This window comes from Mytilus galloprovincialis, chromosome 3 (genome assembly GCF_965363235.1).
Source record: "Mytilus galloprovincialis chromosome 3, xbMytGall1.hap1.1, whole genome shotgun sequence".
In the NCBI taxonomy this organism is placed as follows: domain Eukaryota; kingdom Metazoa; phylum Mollusca; class Bivalvia; order Mytilida; family Mytilidae; genus Mytilus; species Mytilus galloprovincialis.
Window position 1 is genome coordinate 84,848,681 of NC_134840.1, and position 17,953 is coordinate 84,866,633.

Below are 17,953 nucleotides of genomic sequence, written 5' to 3' on the forward strand. Positions count from 1 at the left end.
TCATTTAATTCTGCAAAATTTATTTAACTTTTGTTGCAGAAAGCTCGACTTAGGAATAATGATCCGGCAGCGGCGGCGGCGGCGTTAGCTAACTTCTTAAAAGCATTATATTTTAGAAGGTTGAAGACCTGATTGCTTTGTATATAGATGCCTCATGTTACGAACTTTTCGTCAGTCACATTTCCAATGTCCTTGACATCATTTTCATGGTTCAGTGACTATTTTAAAAAAGTTAAGATTTTTTGTAGTGTTAAAATCTCTCTGATTATAAGTAATATGATAACTATATTTGGTATGTGCATACCTTGCAAGGTCCTCATGCCCGTGAGACACTTGAATTCGACCTCATTTCATGGATCAGTTAACAAGGTTAAGTTTTGGTGGTCAAGTCCATATCTCAGATACTATATGCAATAGGGCTAGTATATTCGGTGTATGGAAGGACTGTAAGGTGTACATGTCCAACTGGCAGCTGTCATCTGACCTTGACCTCATTTTCATGGTTCAGTGGTTATAGTTAAATTTTTGTGTTTTGGTCTGTTTTTTCTTAAACTATAAGTAATGTGTCAACTATATATGTTGTATAGAAGCATTGTTAGCTGTACCTGTCTACCTGGCATGGTTCATCTGACCTGGACCTCTTTTTCAAGGTTCATTGGTCTTTGTTTAGTTATCTTGGTTAATGTTAAGTTTATGTGACAGTTGTAATAAAGCTTAGTTTTATACTTAGGACTATCAACATAATATCAATGATTAGTATAGAAGGCGAGACATTTCAGCGTGTGCACTCTTGTTGAGTTTTGGTCTATATTTTTAATACTATATTCATTAGGTCAACTATATTTGGTGTATGAAAATATTTTATGATATATATGTCAGTCGCATAGGTTTTATTTGACCTTGACCTCATATTCAAGGTTCATTGCTAAGTGTTAAGTGTGTTTTGGTCTTGTTTTCTTAATTTATAAGCAATAGGTCCACTATATTTGTTGTATGGAATAATTGTTAGCTGTACATGTCTGCCTGGCATGGTTCATCTGACCTTGACCTCATTTTAATGGTTCATTGATCAATGTTAAGTTTTCTTGGTTAATTTTGAGTTTATGTGACAGTTGTTATAAAGCTTTAAATTTAGGACTATCACGTAATATCAATGATTAGTAAAGAAGACGAGAAATTCCAGCGTGTGTAAATTATGGAGTAAAAACTGACTACTAGTTTACTACTTCAAATTACAAAAATGTGAAAAACAAAGTAAACAATGATTAAAATATTAATACACTATAATATTATATACACTATTTTAATGACACAACTTTAATTTTTTTCTGTTAAAGTTCTTCTATACTCTCATAGACTCGAATTATAAAACACGGGTGTCATTCAGTATGTCGGGCAAAGTGATTGTAAAAGAATACCTTACCTAACGAAATCTTATTTACGAGAGATATGCGCGGTCAATAACTTATCCAATCTAATGAAATAAACGGACACATTTTCAAAAAGAAAATAAAACTGTTTGTTCAAATGATTCATCATCATGATCAGTATCTGAGAAACCAAATAAAGGTTTAAAACTACAAAGGGCAGATTGCACATCGACTTTTAAATGTCATTTAAAATGTAAACAAAAAAGATGTTTTTATACATCGAAAGACTTTCAATCTTAATGATTCAATTTTTTGTGTTAGCACAATCAGAAAAGCAAAACATGAAATATTTCCAGACAAATGATTTTTCGGATCGTGAAAGATCGGATATCACGAGGCAGTTGAAAACATATTAAACGATTATGTATATTTAAATTTGGTTTAGCCAAAACTGAATTTGCATTACTCATTCCAATTATCTTGGATGATTTTAACTCCACCACTTGGAAATCTTGGTTTAAAAACCTCTTTTTTGTAAGCAGCAACCTCTTATTAAGAAAAGACATTGCATATCATGTGTTTGGAAAGGAAGTGTTAACCAATGGGACAATAAAATCATCAAAAATTATATTCAATGATTTCCAATAATATTCTAGAGTCATACAAGATATATTTAGTTCTTAATTTTCAGAAGTTCATAAAAAAGTGGATAAACAAAACAGAAACAACAACAGAACTGTTCAAAACATAACGGTAAAATATGACATAAGAGAACAACCGACGATGTTTGTTCACCTCTTTACCATGACGAATTAGATGACTGTTCAAAATTTTAGAACATGGACAAGTTAGCAATCAGTATATACTTTTGTGTAATCGTTAATGATTGGAGTGACTTGTGTTACTATTAGCGTTGTTAATATCTCGATACGATTTTTACCTCATACTAGTCATGCTAATAAGAAATTGATTCTTATGTTTAATGGAAGCTGGTCTTCTATATGTTTGTAGATGATGAATAAAACTGTTATAATTATATCATTATGTTGTTCTAATTATAATATTCTGCTGTCATTTTGTAAGGTAATACACTTACTGAATACACATAGATTTGCTGTGTGAAAAGAATGTGTTTTGTGAGCCATTGTTTGCCTTTTACTATTGCAAACATTGTAGAAATGTTCAAAGCTCTTCAAAAGAATGTTTTGAAAATAACGGATATGGGTGAAGGCTTTTGTTTAAATTGGGCGACATCATCAATTGTACTGATGCATTGTTCAATCAATTTAAGTCCAAAGTCAGGAGACGGTAAATTAGTGGTTGTCGCTATGCTACAGTTTTATTTTTGGTACATTTTTTTTACATAAATTAGGCTGTTAGTTTTCTTGTTAGAATTGTTTCACCTTTGTAATTTCGGGGTCTTTTATAGCTGAATGCAGTATGGGCTGTGCTCATAGTTGAAGGTCATACATAGACCTATAGTTGTTCAGTTCTGTGTTATTTGGTCTCTAATGAAGAGTTGTCTAATTGGCAATCATACCACATCTTCTTATTTATGTCAACAGGAAACACTGATTTGTATGCTGAAATATTGATACCAATACATGTTTAAGACAATGTCATTTCCATGGTGTATATTCTGCTCTACCCTTCAATCATAATCAGTCAAAAGTGTTTGGTATTGTATCTAGTGGCATGGGAATCCTTTGGCCTTTTTCATAACTTTATATTCCTAGCACAGTGTGCATGATTTTTGGGACAAGGTTTATTTAAATAGGGATCACTGACAAAAGAGAAGCGAAAGATACCAGAGGGACAGTCAAACTCATAGATGGAAAATAAACTGACAACGCCATGGCTCGAAATGAAAAAGACAAATAATAGAACACATGACACAACATAGAAAACTAAAGACTAAGTAACACTAACCCCAACAAAACTGGGGGTGATCTTAGGTGCTCCAAAAAGGGTAAGCAAATCCTGCTCCACATGTGGCACCTTTCGTGTTGCTAATCCTATTAAAAACCGGGTAAATAGTCTAATTGGTAGTCAAAAGGGAAAAGTGAAAAGGGAAGGTGATTGTAAGGAACATGTCTGATATCTGAGTCAAGCATCTCGTGATGGCTTCCCAAAAATTTACGAAGAGATGATTTTAACTACACCATTTGGAACTCTTGGTCAACAACTTCATTGTGAGTAGCAACACTCTGTCAAGGAATTATAATAGGAAATACAAGCACTGTAATATCGTATCGATTGGGAGATATATACTCCGGTTGTAGTCGCTGCTGGAATGTTGCTAAATGGAAAGTTAACAAATGGGAAGCTGAAATCATCTCTTTTGCCGTAAAGTTTTGTTTTTAACCAACCCTCATTGTCAATTTTTAGATGTAAGTCAAGATTTGAGGCCGACAAACTGTATCTATTGTACCCTTTATTTTTAGTTCGGTTGATTAGGTATTTTATATGCAGATACATTAGAGTCACAACATATCAACTTCATTTAGATAGTTGATTTGGTCACTCTCCTTTCATTTGGTATATAGACCCGTAGTGTTGAGTATACATGTATTTCATTATTTCATATCTATATATAATTTTACTACTTAGATATTGTTATCATTTCAGTATAAGGCAAGTAAATTGACTTGAACCATAGCCTCAGATGGTTTTTTTTTTTTTATTAAAAAACACTGCAAACTGCTCAGGGTCTAAATTGACCAGTTTTTGTGCTCGACCAGTAAAATCGAGTAAGCATTTTACTCGACTAGTCTCGAAATTGTCTCGACTGTACTTAACTGTACTTAAGTGTATTCGACTAGGTCTCGACTTTACTTAATTAGTCGGATTCAGTACTTGACAAAGACTCGACCTGTCTCGACCAGTCTCAACCTGTCTCGACTAGTCTTGACCTTCAAATTTAGTTTTAACTGGTGTAAATCAGCCCATCTAACTAAATTAAATATTGATCTTACAAACTTGAAGCTTATTTGGAAGTTTGATTTAGGATTTGCAATTTGGACAAAATAGATAGTACACTTTAATTTTTTTAATAACTTTTTCAAATCAACTTGGATTTTCATCAAACTATGCAGCTATCTTAGATATATATATTAAGCTTACTGAATCCCAGGTCTTTTTGTTTTTGGTGTATTACTGTAAAATTTAAGAATTACATTAATCTTGGGCAAAAAAGCTAGGATTTGCAATTCGGACAAAATAGAGGTCATTTTGTTTCTCATAAACATGTTTAACCCCGCCGCATTTTTGCGCCTGTCCCAAGTCAGGAGCCTCTGGCCTTTATTAGTCTTGTATTTTTTTAATTTTAGTTTCTTGTGTACAATTCGGACATTAGTATGGCGTTCATTATCACTGAACTAGTATATATTTGTTTAGGGGCCAGCCGAAGGACGCCTTCGGGTGCGGGAATGTCTCGCTACATTGAAGACCTGTTAGTGACCTTCTGCTGTTGTTTTTTCTATGGTCGGATTGTTGTCTCTTTGACACATTCCCCATTTCCATTCTCAATTTTATCTCTATTTTGTCCGAATTGCAAATCCTAGCTTTTTTTACCAAGATTATTTTAATTCTTAAATTTTACAGCAAAACAACAAAAAACAAAATGACCTGGGATTCAGTAAGCTTAATATATATCTAAGATAGCTGCTTAGCTTGATGAAAATCAAAGTTGATTTGAAAAAAAAGTTATTAAGAAAATTAAAGTGTACTATCTCTATTTTGTCCAAATTGCAAATCCTAGCTTTTTTTAACCAAGATTAATTTAATTCTTAAATTTTACAGCAACACAACAAAAAAAAAATGACCTGGGATTCAGTAAGCGTAATAAATATCTAGGATAGCTGGATAGTGTGATGAAAATCCAAGTTGATTTGAAAAAGTTATTAACAAAATTAAAGATGCCTATCTGAATTCATATAACCATTTTTATTTTTCCTATTGTAAAATTAAATTCTTTCTTTTCACAGCAATAAATCAAACTACCAAATAAGCTTGGATTTTGTGAGATCAATATTTAATTTCAGTTAGATGGCATGATTTACACCAGTCAAAACTAAATTTAAAGGTCAAGACTATTCGAGACATGTCGAGACTGGTCGAGACTGGTCAAGTCTTGGTCAAGTCCTGAATCAGACTAATTAAGCAAAGTCGAGACTTAGTCGAGTACACTTGAGTACATTTAAGTACAGTCGAAACAATGTCGAGACTAGTCGAGTAAAAGGTGTGCTCGCATTTACTGGTCGAGCACAAAAACTGGTCAATTCAGACTCTGAGCAGTTTGTAGTGAAAGGCCCATTCCATTTTTTTGTAATTTGATTACTTTCTTTTTGAGCTACAATTTCAATGAAAATCTGTTTTTGTTACAACATAGGACTATACAAATAAATAATTGATGGCCAAATTTAAGATCTGTAAAAAAGTGGTTAAAATTTGAGTTTGAGTAAAAATCACAAACAAGAAACCGTTCTGTTCAAGGATTACAGTTGAAATTGATAAAAGGTAGAGTATGCTATTCTAACTTGATTCCCAGTGTCAAATTTGCGATAAAACGAAACTTTTGTTTTAAAAGGCCAATTTTTTACGAAATCCTCTTATACACAGATTACAAAATTGATAAATCTTTTACAATACGTCGCTCCAAATTTATTCCCCATTTAAATTTGAAGTAAAAGTTTGGCGGAAAAAACATGTTTTTACACAAAGGTTTATAGGAAAATGAATTTAGATTATTATATGCTATTCAGAACAGCTCCCCTACGTAATATATTTTATATATTTTTTGAATTGGTGCTATAAATAAATCATAGTCTAGTAAGATGTGTTGAAACTTAATATTGCGACGGTATATTTTTTAAAATGGCACTGCAAGTCATGTGATCTAAATCTTTGTGATGAATGCAATACAAAAATTCATACAAAGAGTGAAAATTATCTGTACATAAGGTGGTACTTTTACAACATGGAGAGAATACTAGTATTGGAGATTTGGAAAATGTAAGAAAAGTGGACTTGGAGGAAATTTCATGTTCGAAACATATGGATAAAACATGTGTATCGTTTTGTCTAAATTGTGATAAACTTAAAAATGGCGTGCAAATCTGGAAACTGTCACTTTTGTGAAAAGTCGACTGAGGTAAAATGGCACTGCCAGTCATGTGATCTAAATCTGTGTGGTGTGTGCAATACAAAAATTCATACAAAGAGTGAAAAATTATCTAAACACTAAACACAAGGTGGCACTTTTACAACATGGAGAGAACTAGTATTGAAGATTTGGAAAATGTAAGAAAAGTGGACTTACAGGAGATTTCATGTTCGAAACATATGGATAAAACATGTGTATCATATTGTCTAAATTGCAATAAATCGTTGTGCTCGTCTTGCTTAATCAGACCATTTTAGTATGAGAAACTAAACATAGTGTACGAAGAGAAAAATCTTTTACTCAAAGATTTAAAAAAAAGAATTGATGAATGTTACCCATTTTTCGAAAAGAAAGCAACCACATTTAAAACAATGGATGATCGTGAGGTCACAAAACACAACGAAATAAAAGAGAAAATTTTAAAAAATAAAAGTGAAGCAAAATATGCAATAACAAAGGCGGCATTGAATCTTGTAGAAATTATGGAAGGTATATGGGACCCAGAAAATAACCCAGTAGTATTAAAACGCAATCGACTTTCTCTAATAGAACAAGAAATGTTGACAAGAAAAATATGCTTGATGAAGTGTTAGAAACACAGGATCCAGTTTCAGCTTTCTCAACTGTAGAGAAAATCAGCAGTAATATACCAGAGAAATCAGCCTTAGAAATAAAACCCCCAGAACTGATTCTCCTTGGGCCAACAGAGATTTCCCTGAAAGAAGTCTTAGGATCCGTAATAAGAATACCCAAATTAATACCAATTCAGACATTTGAAGTTGATTTTCCCAAACTAAATAGACTAGTGTCTCTTAATGATGATATTTGTGTTATGTTTCACCGCCAATATCGCAAATTCAAGTATTTCACAATATCAGATTCGAAGTTTATTACAACAAATGACATATTAGATACGAGTAGTAAAGATCACCATTTTGCCAATATTTTAGATATAACAAACTTTAATGGAGAAATCTTAATGTCAGATGACAAGTTTGGAATTAGACGCCTTAAAAAAATGGCGAATTTAAAATATTTTCTCTTTCAATAACAAAAGATAAACTTGACTTTTATGGCATTCATGCATTTAACAGTGACCAAGTTGTCGTAGGTTTTACTAATAACATAGGATCATCTGCTGAAATTCTTCAATTCGATAAGAGTTTCATGCTTCTCCCAGGCACGTTTGGCTTTGGCAGCGGGTTTGGCGGCTCTCAAAGAATAAGGAAGATGAAGCGAATTGAAGGCAACAGTAAGACATTATTTTCTCTACCGAAAAAAATATCTAGAAACGTCAACAGTCATTTTTGTGTGATCGACCAACCATTGAATTCGAAACAGAAAGAGTTGTAGTGATCGGGGAATGGGGACAACGCAAATGGACATACAGTGGTCATTCGACCATTAATTCAAAAACTGATTTTTCTCCAAATGACACTGTAACAACACCGTCAGGTCTAGTTCTTGTGGCTGAGAAAAGCAAAAATGCTATTCATGTATTATCAAAGGATGGTCAATTCATATGTAATTGTATTTCGGACACTGAAATTACAGAGCCTATACATATATGTTTTGACAAAAAGGGACATTTAATGATCGGTTGTTCATATTTTGGAAAAACCAAGTTGTATGTCGTTAATTTTGTGGAATGAGGTCATCATTATTTTATGATTAATAAAAGTGTCTATTTTATATTGAATTGCGCAGAAAACCTAATTCATTTAATTCTGCAATATTTTGTTATTATTTGATCAGATGTATTTTTTTTTTGTCTGATTTGGTAAACACGGACAATACTAATACTTCAAAAAAAACAAAATGTGAAAGGCATATTAAATACTGATAAAAATCGCAATACGCTATCATCTTTGATTTTTTTTCTGTTAAATTTATACTATACTAACATAGACTGGAATCATAAAACACGGGTATCATTCAGTATGTCGAGCAAAATTATCGTAAAAAGAATACCTTTGATACCTATTGTAATCTTATCTACGAGACATATGCGAGGTCAATTACTTATCTAATTCAATGAAATAACTGTTTGTCAAAATGGTTCATTATTATGATTAGTATATGAGTAAAAAAATCAAGGTTTAAAACTACAAAAGGCAGATTTCTCATCGAAATTTCAATGACATTAAACATGTAAACAAAAAAGATATGTTTGTATACAGAGAATGACTCATCAGCTTTTCTTTTTTTTAAATGGCTTTCAGTTTTAATGATTCAGATGGTTCTTAAAGTTTCTTTGTGTTAGCATAATCAGAAATTTAGCAAAAGAATGAAATATTTACTAAAAAAATATTTTTCGGATCGTGAAAGACCGTGAATCGCTCTTTGAAGATCGTGAAAGGATCATGAAAGTTAAGAAGCTACGAAAATGTTCAAAACATTATCTAATTTAACGATAATGTATAATTTCTAATTGGTTTAGCTTGCATGACTCATTCTTATTCGTTTTGTTGGTGATTATGGCTATATTTGTTCAATGTCTTTGGATCTGATACTTGGCTGTTGCTATTCATCCCGCAAAACATTCAGTCATTATCCCCATTTCAGTGATTGGTTTTCACTTAGACCCCTGCTACTGCTGCAGCTAACATTACACACAGTACATGGTGTTTTTTTTACATGCGCATTACAATTACAAGACAAATTAACTAGCACTATTTGTTCGGCTAGCTGGACAAATAATCACTCCGAATTTTGAAATATTCATATCTTTCTAAAGACAAAAACAAATCATTGATCGACAGATAGGGTGAATTATGGAATTTATTTTATTCATTTTGAAGATGAACGTATATATAATATGAACTCAAAAGTATTCTTAAGATAGTCTCATATACTGTTTATTCACATTGTAGACTTGTTATTGTTTTACCTTTTTTTAGTCGCATAATCACAGTTATAACAATTTCAGTATTTGAATTATAAAAATAATGTATTGTCATGATATTTTTTTATTGTATTATTGAAACTTTTATAAAGTAATTTAATTTTTTTTTACCTATATGGTCCAAATACTCATATGGTACGGCCCGTTTATAACCAAACAAGTATTATACTCATATTGTCCGACCATACGCGTACGGTCGGACCATATGAGTATACGCATATGGTCATGACCCTACTCGTATGGTCCAAATACTCATATGGTCCGGGACATATCCACGTATGTCTCGTAACAGCTTATGTATTCACTGTAGTTTAAATTCTCAAAACTTTTTTTTATGCCTATAGTCATAATAAAACTTGCACGCAAAAACATTTATATGAAATTGTTTACAATATAAAGAATACATGTGAAAGCACGAATCTTTAAAGTAACGAACATAATGAATACGAGAGGCAACATACCAAAGAACAATCAAAACGGATGAAAAATGTTATGGCAAACAACGAAAAATTACCAAAAAGATTTGCAACAGTTTACAAAACACAACATAAAAAAATAAATACTAAGCAACACGAACCCGAACAATAAACTGGGGGTTAGAACAGGTGATGTTCCGGGAAAGTAAATTCTGCTCAACTTGTGTCACCCATCGTGTTGCTCATGTAGAAACAAAACAGGTGATAAGTCGAATTTTGTTGTTACATTGGTCGAAGCAAGGACGGGGTTGTGGTTTTAACAATTGGAACATACCTGGGTTTTTTTCTGTTTAAGAGTTATTCAATAACCAATATGTTATGGTATCTGTTACATTTTCGAATGGATGAAAAATCCACCACTTGGAAATCTTGATTTAAAAACTTCATTTTAAGCAGCAACCTTTTATTAAGAAAAGACATTGTATCATGTGTTTGAAAAGGAAATGTTAGGTAATGGGACATCAACCTAACGCCAAAAGCATAAAAAAATCCTAAACAGAGATTTCCAACAATATTCTGGAGTCATACAGTATATATAGAGTTCTTAGTTGTCCCAAGTTCATAAAAAGATGGTTAACAAAACAGAAACAACAACAGAACTATTCAAAACGTCAACGCACCACACATAAGAAGAGAATACGGTTAGAAATGACATCAGAGAACAACCGACGAGGTTTGTTAACTTCTTTACCATGCCGAGTTGGATGACAGTTCAAATTCTTAAAACATGGGCTGGTGAGCAATCAACATATGTTTTGATCTTACCGTTAGTGTATGGAGTAACTGATGTTACTATTAGAGTTGTTAATGAGATTTTCACTACAATTTCTTACGAATGTACATGATGCGTACTATCTTAGGCTGTGTTCACACCAAACGCCATATACAGTAAACAGGCTTACAATTAATTAATGTAATGTACACTGGTTTCACATTAAATTGTTCACATCTATACACCTTGTTTAATTACCTGTACATAAGATTTGTTCACACTTTTAAACTATATGTCATTTAAATGTTCATTACGTAAAACTGAATGCAAATTTTTCGGACAACTTTTCTAGCAGTCAGGGAAGGACCATTTGACTTTAAAAAAAAAGGGGGGGCATGGATTTTTTTCCTTGACAATATTATGACCCCCAATTTGATAAAAAAAAAAAAAAAGTATTCTGGTCATACAGATGGAAAAAAAATATTCTGAATCCAGAGTTTCCCCAATCATTTAAAAAGTATTAAGTATGAAAAAAAAATGATTGCTAGCATCGAAAAATTGAATAAAATTAACTCATCATAGATACCAGGACTAAATTTTGTATATACGCCAGACGCGCGTTTCGTCTACAAAAGACTCATCAGTGACGCTCGAATCCAAAAAGGTTAAAAGGCCAAATAAAGTACGAAGTTGAAGAGCATTGAGGACCAAAATAACGTTCGAGCGAAAAACATTCTGACTCGATCAGAAAAAAATATAACCACCCCCTTTTTTGAACTTAAGTGGTTGCTCTTTTATGAAAGCAATTTTGATGCTTTGCAGTAGTTTAAAGATACTAAAGATGCTTGATTACGCATTAGAAAACGTAGACTTCAACAGCGTGCTTACAGACGAATAAAAAGGATTTAGATATTAAGGATCACTAATTTCTATCTTTTCTGTTTGGTTGGAATGGTATATTTTCTTTAAGGAGTATTTAGCAATGGGAGGGGGTATTGTTTTTTGGATTTCTAAAGTAAATTTCAAATGGATCTGAGATACTAGACAAACCATACAATTTACCTTTTTTTACACATTTTTACTAATGCATTTATGAGTGAATCGTTGTTTAAGTAAAGACTAGTGGCAAATATTTCCGTTTACTTCCAGTCGATTTGGGAAGACCTTGTCAAATGAATTATGTGTTCGGCAATGGAGATTCTTTTGGTCTTGATAAGGAGCAAATAGAGCTACCTAAAGTTTTTTCTATAACAAATTAATATATTTCAGTCAAAGTTTAGACAAATATTACCGCAAAGAACTTTTAGAAATATCAATTTTATTCAAAAATCGTTTCTCCCTTAAATATACATGGTAAAATTAATGTTCTATATGCCTAGTTTTATGTACATTTTAACTTACACAACGACTTCATTGACTATCGACTGCATGTAGACTAAACATGATTTAAACTTCATGTAAACATCGAGATTTGTCAATGGGAACGTAATTGTATTTACGTGTGAGTTACACAAACACAACACCGAGTTTAGGTCAATCTGAACACGGCCTTAGAGAAATCGATGCAAGTTTTGTAACAAACATTGTTTAAGAAATTAAGGTATAGCCAGTATTACAAAATATAACACTTGATAAAGCATTCTGTCTAAATTCTTTGCATTGAGATCATGTCATATTACTGCATATATGCATTCTGTATGAACTTTAGATTTGAAAACCCTTCACTACATAAGAGATGTAAAAAAAGTAGGTTTGGATATTTTCAATATTCTAGTTAACAAGTGTCATCACAAGGTAATATTGAAGCATAACGTTCACTTGAAAGGAGATTGAATCATTATCATCCAAATTGTATCGACCATTTTTCATCTGCCAGGTAACTAAAAAGTTATCAAAGGTACCACGATTATAATTTAATACGCCAGACGCGCGTTTCGTCTACACAAGACTCATCAGTGACGCTCAATGACCACCTATATTAAGTTATTGCTGTCTGTTTTATATACATCTTTTATATAAGCTTTGGATTTCAAATATTTTGGCCACGAGCATCACTGAAGAGACATGTATTGTCGAAATGCGCATCTGGTGCAAGAAAATTGGTACCGTTAATTTTATTACTACAACTGGGTCGATGCCTCTGCTGGTGGACTATTAGCCCCTGAGGGTATCACCACCCCAGTAGCCAGTACTTCGGTACTGGCATGAAAATACGGATTTTTTGTGTTATTAAAATTTACTGTTACAAAATGATAGAAATTATTATAAACTAAGAAATGTATCTCCCTCATGCAAAGCTCTGATTCCTTTCACGGATTTGGCTATACTTTTTGGAACTTTTGGATTATAGCTCTAAATCTTTTATATAAGCTTTGGATTTCAAATATTTTGGCCACGAGCATCACTGAAGAGACATGTATTGTCGAAATGCGCATCTGGTGCAAGAAAATTGGTACCGTTAATTTTATTAAAACAAATTTACAACGATGAAACATAGTTTAGCATGTAACAACTTTGGATATCCATATAAATAGCTTCTTCTACAAAATTTTTACATTTTAAACGAATATTTTAAATAAAAACTCATCAATGAAGTGCCCAGTTACGATAAATGATCCAATCAAATTATGTAAACACTATATCTGTATTTGCAAAATAAAAAGTGAGACACAGCCGTTGATTTTCTTGTGAGACGGACATTAAAAAAGGTAAAATTGAATAATTTAGGAAATTGTGGATACGAAAGTAAGACTATGACGACAGCAGTTGCAAAATATACACATTACGTTTTGAAATACTTTTTCTTCTTCATTATATTCCAAATGCTTATTTTAGGAGTTTTTGGAGGAGGTGCATGGGGATAAGGTGCATATATAATTGATCATATTCAAGAAAGGAAAAGTTCTTTTGTATATATGTTTGTTGACACGAAAATGTGATACGAAATCAGTAATAATAATTATAACGGCAATAATCCTTATCACACACATCTCTCCTTATGCTAAATGAAACGTCAACTCCGCTCGATCAGTTGAAAACACATGGGTAATATATCGAAGGACAATGGGACGGATTGTGAATATGCCAAATTAAACATATCCGTCGTCATCTGTAAATGTGATTTTTTTTTATTAGAACAGCATAAATAATTCACAGAATGAAATATATTTTGTTGATAATACTTTATGATCTTTATGGATTCGTAAAAAATGAAAAAATAATCATGCTAAAAGAACTTTGTTTAGTACATGCTCTGGTTCAACAATTTTCAGAAGATTATAAATTTTCAGAACCTCGTGTTAAGAAATTTAAGTGTAGAATGGTGATAAGGGAAATGTATTTAGTTTTCTTTCGTAACAACGACACTATTCAAATTCGCTGTTATCGTCCTTGCTTGTAGTGCTTTACTCAGATGGTTACGTGACATTCTACCAAATCAATACAGAAAACAGGTCAATTCAGATAAAACAGATAAAAGTTTAATCAATAGACGTACTGCACTTCCTTTGGACGTTGGTGGATAGTTGTCTCATTGGCAATACTACCGAATCTCCTTGTTTTTATATATTGATATCATACAAACCTAATTAAGCTCCTGAATTATTTGTATTTGGATTCTTAAAGAACATCTAAAAATCCTACTTAGTTGCGATTTAAAACAAAATGGGATGAAATTTGAAATATGGCGAGTAAATATGCAAACTGTCAGTTTTGTGAAGAATCAGATAGCGTAAAATGGTATTGTCATTCATGTGATATAAACCTGTGTGATGCATGCAACACAAAAATCCATACAAAACTTGAAGAATTATCTGAGCACAAGGTTGTACTTTCAGAACAGGGAGAAATTAATGAAGTTTCGGAAAACATTACTAAAGTGGACTTGAAAAAGATTGGATGTTCAAAACATATGGATCAGAAATGTGTAACATACTGTCTAAATTGCGATAAATCATTGTGTTCCTCTTGTTTAATCCAACCATTTCAGTATGAGCAACTAAACAAAGTATACGAAGAAAAATATTTTCTACTGAAAGATTTAAAAAGTAAAATTGACGAGTGCTATCCTTTCTTTGAAGAAAAAGCAGATGACTTTAGAAAAATGGATGATGGCGAGGTCGCTAAACATAACGAAATAAAAGAGAAAATTTATAATAGGAAAAATGAAGTGAAAGATTTCGTATCACAGGAAGCTTTAAAGCTTGAAGAATTTCTGAAAGAGATATGGGACACAGAAAATAATCCAGTTATAACAGAACGCAAAAGGCTTTGTCAAATAGAGCAAGAACTAAGAGCTCGAAAAAACATTATTGACGAAGTGATAGAAAAACAAAAGCCGGATTCCGTTTTCTCTATTGTAGAAAACATCAGCAGAGATATACCAGAAGAATCAACTTTAGATATACAGCCTCCAGATTTTATTTATATTGAGGGCAAAGAGAGATTCACGACAGAAGTCTTGGGATCAGTTATAAAAATACCGGAAGTAGTTTTGGTTCAGACATTTGAAGTAAAATCTTTCAACATAAGCGGACTAGTGTCTCTTAATGATGACATATGTGTTATGCATAGTACCTCTGCTAACAAATTTAAGTATTTCACCATATCCGGTTCAAAGTTTGTTACTGTTAAAGACATAACAGATAATAAATTCGGTTTTTACAAAGAAGTAGATACGACCAACTATAAAGGAGAAATTGTGCTGTCAAATATGACACTTATAAAGGATAGTGGCAAATTAGAAAACCTATCATTGTCGTTTACAAGCGATAAACTGAACTTTCATGGCATCCATTCTGATAACTATTATACATTTACCGTAGGCTTTACGCATGAAATACTCAGCAAAGATAGACGTAAAACGGAATCTGCTGGAATCCTTGAATTAGAAATCAATCATCGTAACGAAATATGCAAGAAGAGACGAATTGAATGGAATAGTAGTGAATTTAAAACATTAATTACACTCCCGGAAAAGATCACTACAAGCATCAATGGTTATATTTATGTAATAGACCGTCTGAATTCAAAAAGGAGAAGAGTTGTAGCGATAGAGAAATGGGGGCAACCAAAGTGGAAATACAACGGTCATTCAAGCATAAATTCAGGAAATGATTTTTCTCCAAATGACATTATCACAACACCTTCTGGTCTGGTTCTGGTAGCTGAGAAAAACACAAATGCCATTCATGTCCTATCAAAGAATGGACAATTCATTTGTAATTGTATTTCGGGAAGTGGAATTACTGAACCAGGTAGCCTTTGCTTTAACAAAAACGGACAGTTAATGATCGGTTCAAGTACAAAAGGACAATTAAATGCCGGTTATTCCATTTTTGGAGATTCGGGAGATTCAAGTTTGCATATTGTAAAATTTATTGAATGACCCTTTAACAAGGAACAACTCATGTGTCAATAAATTAAAGTTATGTTTTTTATTTAATTTAGAAAAATATCATGGAAAAGGCATCTATTGTTGTTTCTGCATTTATTCTTACCTTTTTTTTTCTCACCCGGAACGATGTTAAGTTTGTCATTTTCCATGTTTCCGGTAGTTTTGTTATTTTGCTGTTTCCCCCTGACTTTTTTCTACTAGTTATACCCCCGCTTTGAAAAAAGGACGGTATACTGTTTTACCTCTGTCTGTCCGTCCGTCCGTCAGTCAGTCCGTCCCATGAATATTTTTCGTCACATTTTTCTCAGGAACTACAATACAAGGATTTCTGAAATTTGGTTTCAGGATTTATATAAGTCAGCTATACCGTGTGATCGTTTTCAGATTCATCACTAGACAACTTCCTGTTTACCGAACACTTGCATATTTTTACACTATTTATATTATCCACTTGCGGCGGGGGTAGCAGTAGCTCGCAGTTTCACTTGTTCTTTATTCGACATAGACCAAAATATAAATATCATAGAGAGTTTACGAACAAACAAAAATTTGAAAAGCTTTACATAAAGATATAAGCATGTCTTAAAAATGTCGCACTCCATTGTTTCTGTTGTTTCGTTGTTTTTCTCTTATAGTTGATGTGTTTCCCTCGGTTTTAATCCAATCGATTTATGACCTTCGAACAGCGGTATACTACTGTTACCTTTATTTAACAACTCATATGATATGACAAATCCAAATTCTATTCAAATATTGGATAAAATCCTATGATATGAAATTAAAAGCATTTTACGTACATTATTCCCAACCATGGAGCAGTCTTATTACAGGTTATGCTAAACCGGAGTAGTAGATTACTATGTTTTTTAGGCGTTTTTTTTTCTTTTCTACCTATTGCAGTTCATTAAAAATTTTGCTAACCGCTTTCTGATATATCAGATCAAACACTCTTCAACTGGTCAGAAATTTCAACATTGTAGGTTCTTAATCCTATTCAAATGACAACATTTTCCATTTTATTTGTTTTTCGTTAAATTTGACGACGAATAAAAAAACAAACCATGTCAATATAAATAAAACGGATAAAAGGTTTAGCCTATAGGAGTGTCGATACCATACAACCTAAGTTATGTACTGGTTTCAATTGATTAGAGGTTGATCCTACAGGCGGGACTCTCTAGTTTGGTGTTATTCCATGAACTCTGGAATATTGATGAAAATTTTCTATTCTTGACTTGGCCAGCTATATTAGCATTAATGATGTTTTCAATGCTTTCTGCATGTCATTCTGACACAAAAACTATTTGACCGATCTGTCATCAGTTTATCATCCAATTTGTTTACAATTACCTACTTTCTCTTCAAAGACAAAAATCACCAGTTGAACCCTTTTCGAAATGTTAAACCAGTACGATATTGAAACACATTTCAATTCAATAAAACTTCTAAAGGAATTGAGAATTTATTTCAGAAACCCACAGCAAGTTTATTTTAACAATTTTAAAGAGATCTTTCCAGGGTAAAGAAAACACAAACTCAATGCAAATATTACAGTACTACTATACATACCACTGTTACTAGTATAGTTTTTGAGCTTTCAAATCACGAATTAAGTTGAGATGTGTTATCAGTGTTACACATTCAACTTACACAGTACAACGATGAAATTCCCACAACCGCTCGATCATTCATCGGTGTCCTTCTTACTTTTCATGCTAGCACACAACGTTATTTCGGGTTTTGACAGCAAGACAAATTAATCGACGGTTCGAGGTGTATTTGGGCGTCTTCGTCGTACATAAAATAAAGATGACAATGAAGATTTAACGACAGTGAATTACACGAGGGTGCCCTGATAGTTTGAGCAATTCACTCATCTAAATAACTGATTTTCATTTATTTACCTTTTATGATTTAGATTATGAATCTAG

At 32.6% G+C, this 17,953-nt stretch overlaps 1 protein-coding gene across 1 annotated transcript; it reads left to right on the top strand.

The window, feature by feature from the left end:
• Positions 1-14,134: 14,134 nt before the first annotated feature.
• LOC143069190 (uncharacterized) lies at positions 14,135-16,070 on the top strand. The gene has a single exon (XM_076243699.1). It carries the CDS (start codon positions 14,310-14,312, stop codon positions 16,011-16,013), a length of 1,704 nt encoding a protein of 567 aa, XP_076099814.1. The 5' UTR covers positions 14,135-14,309; the 3' UTR covers positions 16,014-16,070.
• The last annotated feature ends 1,883 nt before the right edge of the window (positions 16,071-17,953 follow it).